Source organism: Coturnix japonica, chromosome 9 (assembly GCF_001577835.2).
Source record: "Coturnix japonica isolate 7356 chromosome 9, Coturnix japonica 2.1, whole genome shotgun sequence".
NCBI classification, from domain to species: Eukaryota; Metazoa; Chordata; class Aves; order Galliformes; family Phasianidae; genus Coturnix; species Coturnix japonica.
Window position 1 is genome coordinate 19,737,873 of NC_029524.1, and position 8,247 is coordinate 19,746,119.

Consider the following 8,247-nt stretch of genomic DNA (forward strand, 5'->3'; position numbering starts at 1 on the left):
TTATGTACTGAGGGATACGCTCTGCGCTGGTTTGTTTCTGGCATGTTTCTCAGCTGCACATGAGGGACTGAAAGCAGTAAAACTGATCAACTGAGCATCCTTTGCGTTTACTCCAAAGCAATTTTTATTGGTGCCAACCTATCATTTATAATGAAGACAAGAAGACCAGTGGAAAGTCTGTCTTCCATCAGAGCTTTTACTCTTTTTCCTTCAAAAATGATTGACTGAACTCTTTTTCGCTTTTCTTTATTCTTCTGCTATGGCCAAACACAAAACCAGGCAGCCTCTCCAGAGGGAGGGAGGTAAACATTCATCTTTTGGCTGCTTTTGTTCTTCCACTTCCATTTTTTTGCAGTCTTGTAGTAAATTCCTAAACTCTCCTCTGCTGTAGCGATGCTCTGGTCTGTGTGAAATTCAATTGATATAATGCTTAATTCAGTGGAGAACACGTCTTAAAGGTGCCTTCACAATCCACTCGTATTGAGCTTTGTGAAACGTTCATTTGAGCACCACATAATCCATGGCATGAATTTCTAAAATAAAAATTGAATATTTCCTTTTTTCAGACAGAAATTGTGGAGATTGCTTTGGACCAGAAGGGACTTACAAATGAAAGAAAAATAGCTTTTATTGATAAGAACAGAGACCTTTACATTACTTCAGTTAAAAGGTTTGGAAAGGAACAGAAGATTGTCAAAATAGGTAAGGAGAAATCTACATGTTGCGATATTTTTAGATAAAAGTACATTCTGTAGACAGATTCGTGATCCAGTCAGAATGAGGTCTGACCATTAAGTACCTCCAGGAAAGCTACAAGAAGTACATATTTATTTTGGAGGTTCTTGTAGAACTTCATCTTACTCTGTTATCTTTCAATGAAGGAACAATGGTTCAAACTTTGGCTTGGAACGACACATCTAACTTACTTTGTGGGATTCAGGATACCCGTTTTACAGTCTGGTACTACCCCAACACAGTCTATGTGGATAAGGATCTTTTGGCAAAAACTCTGTATGAAAAAGATGCAAGGTAACGTATTCTTTTTGATGAAAATATTACTACATATCTTAACCAGTTTGCTCGTTCCTTAAAGAATTGTGGAGTTCAAGTAATTTTGCACAGTTTAAAAGGAGTATAATATCTTGATGCAGAAGCAAATTTTAAACAGGTATCTCAAAATAATGTCTCAGTTATGTTAAAAAGGAAAGTTGATCTGTTTAAAGTATCTGCTGGAAATGGATGGTATCAAGATATATATATATGGTCACAACTGTTGAGTAACTAGATGCTTAGATTTTGATGCACTTTGAAATTAAAGTATAATCATGCTGTTATTTTAATAATAAAGAATTCTTTACATTTCTTATGTTCTTCTTGTTATGAAAGACATGAATGTTAACTGACTTTTCCTTCTCTACTCAGTGATTTTAGCAAAAACCCTCAGATTGTACATTTTGTTGGAAATCAAATAACAATCAGAAGAGCAGACGGTTCACTTATTCACATCAATATTTCACCTTACCCTGTGATTCTTCATGAGTACGTTAGTAGCTCTAAGTGGGAAGATGCTGTCAGGCTGTGTCGCTTTGTCAAGGTAAGTTTTAATAATCAGCAACATTCAGATACAAGTGAAACGCAGCGGTGGAATTGTTTTTGAATATGACTTCAGCATTGGTGGTTGCATATCAGATGCTGGGTCTTATTTCCATTCTACTTGGTGGTTGATGATTTTGGGGCTGGTGGTGAAAGATTATACAGCTCTTATTTATATTCCCACTGAAGTCCGGATGTATTATACACAAGTATTCAGAGAAGCTAGTGAAAAGCTTAATGTATCTGATTCATACTATTCTATATCTCCACGTACCTTTGTCTAGTATTTCTTCATATTCTATTTCACTCTTTTTTTTCCCCCTTTGCTTTCTTTTGTATGTATTTAGGCAACAGCAACAGATGAGGTGAGTCTGGCAGCACTAAAGAAAAATCCCCCTAAATCCTGCCCCCTTTCCCTCATTTCATAGTATCATAGACTGGTTTTGTTTGGTACAGACCACCAAGTTCCAGCCCCTGCCATGGGCAGAGACACCTCTCCCACCAGACCAGGCTACCCAAAGCCCCATCCAGCATCCTTGAGCAGACATAGGCAGCTGCAGCTTTTCTAGGCAGCAGTGCCAGGGCCTCACTGCCCCCATGGTGAGGAATTTCTTTCTCATAGGTAATCAAAACCTGCCTTTTTTTTTATTTTAAAGCTGTTACCCCTTGTCTTGTCACTTCCCTCCCTGGTAGAGTTCCTCTCCCTGTTTCTTGTAGGCATCTTGTAGATCCCAGAAGGCTGCCGTGACAGTCTCCCTTTTCTTCTCTACCCTAAGTAACACCATTTCTGTCACCTGTTTGACTGTTGCCTCTTTAATAGTTGGCTTCCTTTCAGTAGTGGGAACTGGAATTTTGATTTTCAAATATAATTTAATTCTTAGTTCTAAATATAAATATTAAATATCCTGGTGGACACCAGATTTTTCAAGTGTTTATTTACTTTTCAGAGAGTATCAAGTAATTTTCCCTTTATCTGTCATTTGTAGCACACTTATCATAAATGATTGGTAATTGTCAGTATCACAGTTGCAGTAGTTATTTGTGAAGCGAAGTTGGTGTAAATCAGGTTAAAATACTTCAGCCTTGTTCAGTGCTTTGTTTTCCACTGTAGTTCCCTAGTTATGATAGGTACATGGATTATGAGGTCATAAAATGATTCTGTGGCAAGAGTTTGTTACTGGCTGAGGTGCTGAAAGGTCAGGATTCCTTCGGCTGTACTGTCAGTCTCAGCTGATCACAATATCAGAGTTTTTATAAAGAAGGATTTCTGAGAAATAATTAAATAGTGGCTTCCTATTCAGAGACCACAATGCAGTGAAGGGCATACTGGGAAATATTGCACTTCTGTATGTTATTTTCAGGACAGATGTGCTTCCTTTGAGAAGCCATTCTTACTATAATGTTAAATGTCTGAAGTTTTAGGAATCGTGTATTTTTTCTTTTCAGGATCAAACCATGTGGGCATGTTTAGCTGCTATGGCAGTTGCCAACAAGGACATGGCTACTGCAGAAATTGCCTATGCATCAATTGGTGAGGTAAGGAAGTGGATATAATGGTTTCAAAGTTAAGCTCTTGCAAAACTGATTTAATTGATTCCTCTCATTAAACTTATTGTGTATCTTGTTAACAGATAGACAAGGTTCAGTACATCAATTCCATCAAAGATCTTCCATCAAAAGAGTCAAGGATGGCTCATATGCTGCTGTTCAGTGGAAACGCACAAGAAGCTGAAACCCTACTCCTTCAAACAGGCCTTATTTATCAAGCTATTCAAGTCAATATTAATCTCTACAATTGGGATAGGTAGTATTTCTTTAAATACAGTATTTTCATAAGCAGTCTTACTGAGAGAACCTGTGAATTTCTTAGTTCAACTGTTTCATTACAGTTTCCTCAGTAATTTTCTATCTGTAGTTGTCTGGAGCTAAATAACTCAAGAAGTAATCCAACTGTGTGGGTTTTTTTTAATCAGATTTAGAAGATACAAGTATTCCGTGATGAAACTCTGAAACATTCTTGGAGTCATGCTTAAACAACGTTTTCCTTTTTCACATTGTTAACATAGGAAAGTCCTTAGCAATACGTCACACTGCTGGTGACCCCCGAAGAACTAAAGCTGTTTTGAAATGTCTTGTTTCTAAAAATAGGGATGTGGCTGTTTGGACTCCCAGCGCTGTGTAGGTGGATGAAATGTGAATTAGGAATGAGAAAACAGAGTAGGAGTTTCTCCTTTAAACAAGAATACACGTTTTCTGAAAGAATCATCTGGGGCCATTTGCTGCTAATTGCCATGCTGTCATGCTCATATCACTGGGGGCAAAAAGTTTTCTTTCCTCATGTATCTCTGTTTCTCATTGTGTTGCCTAATATGTATGACATAAAAAACACATTTTTCCATCATTATTTCTTATGTGATTCATATGAAAGCAGATATGAAGGTGATCAATGATAGAAGTGCAGTGGCTAATCCTTCCCACCTATACAATATACTTACAGCACAGGTTGCACAGCACTGAAGTGAGCAGGAGAATATTCAGAAGTAATTTATGGCTATAATAATGTCCTTAAAAGTGATTAATTTTGCCTGTTGTCTTGAGTGCTGAACTCTACGCATTCTTTTCTATTTTCTTGCAATAAAGGCTCCTATTGTTGAGTTCCAGTGATGTGATGAGGCTGTCAACAGAAATAAATTGTTGGATATTTTTCATAGCATGCATCATAAAGTAGACAGTCACATCCATTGGCTTCTTTTAACCTCCTGTGATTGATACTGATGTGGAACTACTTGGCGCTGTAGATTAGGAATCCTTGCCTGCAGCCGAAACGCTGCTCAGCGTATCGTTTTGTAAAACCCTGGTGATTGTAGTTGTGCCAGAGCATTATATAGCCTGACAAGCCCCTTTCTGCTTTATTCCAGGGCACTAGAGCTAGCAGTAAAGCACAAGACACATGTTGACACCGTCCTGGCTTATCGACAGAAGTTCCTAGAGGACTTTGGTAAAAAAGAAACAAACAAAAGATTCTTGCAATATGCAGAAGGTGTAAGTATTCCTGAGAGTTATTCCTACAGCTTTAGGTCAGATGGATCTTTGCAGCCATCTTTACAGTGAAATTGCTTTACGGTTTTCCTATTTCAGTTCAAATGTGGACACAAATCTTAAGATTTTACATCAGACAGTGCAAATTCATAGCTCAACGTGTGGCTGCTTGGCTTAGTAACCATTGTGCATGTGTTTTATTTGAAGGCACAGATATGGAATGTATATATTTAGTATCTGGCAAGGATTATGCAAATGAAGGCACAGTTGTTTTCTATAAACAGGGAGCTGGATCTTAGAATGGCTGAATGCAAACCTCTTAAATGTCTTTTTCACATAGTTTTATGGATAGCAGCAATAACAATCTTTGAAAATAACCAGATATGTATTAAATGTGAACTATGAACTGTTCTGTCAAATATGATAAATAGCTATATATATTAATTCTTAAACCTCTGGAAAGCCTTTTTATAATCATTACGTTATTTCAGTGCACCAGTATCTCACAGATCTTAAACACCGAGGAGATATCTTATTGTTTATAAGCTAAATGCACCTTAGTATCTTCTGTGCCTAACCCTTAAAGAGGTACTACATATGCACCTTAGACAGCAGTTTCATTCAGCAGCCCTTATGCTCTTCCACTTGGTGTTCCTAAGCACTCTGAGGGTGCAACTGTGAAAAGAGACATACTTCAATGCATCCTTTCATCCACTGTAGCTGATGGATCAGGAAATGCATCTTAGTCGTTAGCTCGGATCCTTTAATTGGACAGTGCCCATTACACTTTCAATAAAGCTTGATTTCTACTGTAACTCATTAGCTTTTAGTGCTTCTGAGGATGTTTCATATCATAAACAAGAATAAAAGTCTCCACAGTATCTATCTGCTTATTGAACAGTACAATTCTTCAGTACTTTACCTAGGAAATGTAGAAAAATAACCGTGGATTTCAAGCACTGTTATTACGCAGCGTTTTCAGCTGCTGAGCTGAGATTGTGTCTTCTACCACACCGAGATCCATCAGTGAGCAAAAAGTCATGATGCTTCTGAAAGAGCCTCTTTGGATAACACTGTCCTACCTTTAAATTGTCAAGAAAGCTGGAAGTGTTCCTAAGCAGTCAGGGTCAGGGTGTGAGCAGAGCCTGTGCAGGGGGGGTTCACCTTGCACTCAGCCTTGAAAATTGGGTGTCAAGTGCAGGAAGTTCCTTGAGTTGTATCCAGGATCCACTCTGGATGTTCCATGAATATTCCATTCTGGTGGTCTTACCTGCTGGATCTGAAGCTAGTAGGGCACATACCTAATGAAATCAATTTGATGCTGTATTATATCTATTATCCATCCATTATATCTAAATTCTTAATGCAGCCTGTCAGACTCAAACAGAAGTTGAGAAGAACAGGATCAGGACATAACAGAGAAAAAAGATCATGTTGCTGTTCCCTCCTGGGGAAAGGAACGATCTCTCACTTTCCATATCACCACCAAAATCTCTGTCAGCCTTAAATAGGGAGCTCTTACTCTTTTCTGTACTGTAGCTGAGACCACTGATCTGCAATCAGACATGGGAATCTAAACAATGTGCTTAGTTGCTATATCTCACATCTTTATATATAAGGTACTATGAACCTATTATGTGTGCTGAGAATCCATATCTTGGCAGTTTCTAGGTGTCACTGGCAAAGGTTGTTGGCTTCATGGGCAAGTAGCTCTCTGGGCTAGATGGTAGAACTGGTGTTTTCTGTGGTATGTTTAGCATCTGTGTGACATCTGTTAAAGCAAACACATTCTTTCTTAGAGCTCCATAAAGATTTCAGTCATCAGATCCAAAGCACCTGGGCCCAGCAAATGCATCTTGAATTGGGGGATTATCCTTTACACATGAGAATATGGGTGTTGCAGTTATATCTTCCCCAGCAGAGAATCTTTCTTCTTATTTCACAGCTTGGTTAACAGGATAACAGCTACTCTGAAAACTGCCTAGGCAGCAGTTGAGATATTTTACCCCATCCCGTCTTTGACAGCCTTCATTTTCTAGTGAGGAAACTGAACTTTGCAACTACATTTTTGTCCAGGTTTTGGACATGTTGTTGTAGTCATCAAGTGCACCATGATCCATGTTTTCATGTCAAGCATTTTTGGAAACAAAGACAACTATTGCACTCAGCAGGACAGTGTGTATTGTGCTGTATCTGTTGTTTGAAGTGTCACTGAAATAGAGAACAGCCAGAAGATGATGACTCTCTGCAGCTGGAGAAAAATGTAAATAAAGCTGAAACACTTATAGATGTAGAAGACAAATCTCAAGCAGAAATCTGATTTCTGTTGTATCAAATAACAAGGGTCATATGCCATCAGTTTACTTAGTGAACTTTAACTCTACTCAAAAAGAATTCTGTGTGTATTATTGACAGAGAGCTGTGTTCTGAGTTATGGGGTGGATTTCAGGATATTTGTTAGATGTCACCTGATCCAAGTTCTTTTCCTGTTCTGACATGATGGGCTTTTTGTCAGATGTAATGGAATGATGTAGTTTAAAAAACATTGGACTTTTTTTTTTCTTTTTTTTTTTTTTAATTTAAAGGTGGAAAGATCCATTTGCTAGAATTCAACTGTGCTTTTGATTCACTGTATTAGTGTAAGTTGCCATACTTGAAAAATAATGACCAACAAAGTCTTCAGAGTCTATTGCTAGTGAATGGGTACCTGGCCTCTCTGTACAATGGTAGTTGACCTCTGTATTCATTTTCTGTTCTTGCAGCTGGAAGTTGACTGGAATAAAATCAAAGCCAAAATAGAGATGGAAATTGCTAAAGAAAGAGAACGAGCAGCAGCCAGTGCCACAGTAAGAGCTAGTGTAACTGTACAGCAGTAACTGACCTTCTGGCCGTATTAATAAGTGCTTCTGGAGCGTTTGTGCAGGCATATTTTGTCAAACAGAAGTAAAAATCAGCAAACATTTTATGGGGAATGGGATGGATGCAATTCTTGTTAGTTCTCTTCTATATAGGAAAGTGACTGCATATGATAGAGGTTTTCTATAAAAGCCCTTTGCAGTGCAAAGATGTGAGCAGGTTGTTCATAACTGACTTTTTATGTTATAAATCCTTTAAATATTACCATCAACATGTTACATATTTGTACACCTGATGGGTTTCTCACATTCTATAAATGACTGTATGACACTTTTTGGCATAGTTTATCAATTTCATAATTAAAACGACCAAATAAAGGGTTTTGTTTGGGATTTGGTTTGTGTTGTTTGTTTTCCTAACGTAGCTAATAGGTGATGCATTAGGTGATCTCCTAATTGATTTACCTCATTGTTAAATGAAACAACAGTTTTGATGTAGCTCTCTCGAAGCTCCCCGGTGTTTTGGTGTACTGCCATGGGATGCAGTGAACACCTCCCATTGACTTGCAGAAAGCACTTACTGCTTCCAGAATTGAGCCCAAAATATCACTAATGGCAAGTGTTTAATGTTCAATTTATGAACCCTGGCTCAGATTTGCAATGCAATGTAAGCCATTTTTAAAGACCAGCTTAGTGGTGATACCAAGTTCAGAAACTCAACTCAGTGTTGCTTTTCTTGGGGTCAGCCTATAGCACTGTT

The 8,247-nt window shown here is 38.1% G+C and overlaps 1 protein-coding gene across 4 annotated transcripts in view; it reads left to right on the top strand.

The window, feature by feature from the left end:
- IFT80 (intraflagellar transport 80) overlaps positions 1–7,880 on the top strand; it is a 40,912-nt gene extending 33,032 nt beyond the window's left edge. For 3 of the 4 annotated variants that reach the window (XM_032446648.1, XM_032446647.1, XM_032446649.1), the window contains exons 14-21: positions 567–702; positions 882–1,029; positions 1,423–1,594; positions 1,941–1,958; positions 3,040–3,129; positions 3,225–3,397; positions 4,512–4,635; positions 7,395–7,880. In XM_032446648.1, the coding sequence (XP_032302539.1) occupies positions 567–702; positions 882–1,029; positions 1,423–1,594; positions 1,941–1,958; positions 3,040–3,129; positions 3,225–3,397; positions 4,512–4,635; positions 7,395–7,508 (975 nt within the window). In that variant the 3' untranslated portion in view covers positions 7,509–7,880. The remainder of the gene's footprint in view (positions 1–566; positions 703–881; positions 1,030–1,422; positions 1,595–1,940; positions 1,959–3,039; positions 3,130–3,224; positions 3,398–4,511; positions 4,636–7,394) is intronic. The other variant, XM_015872075.2, reaches the window with a different exon arrangement.
- The last annotated feature ends 367 nt before the right edge of the window (positions 7,881–8,247 follow it).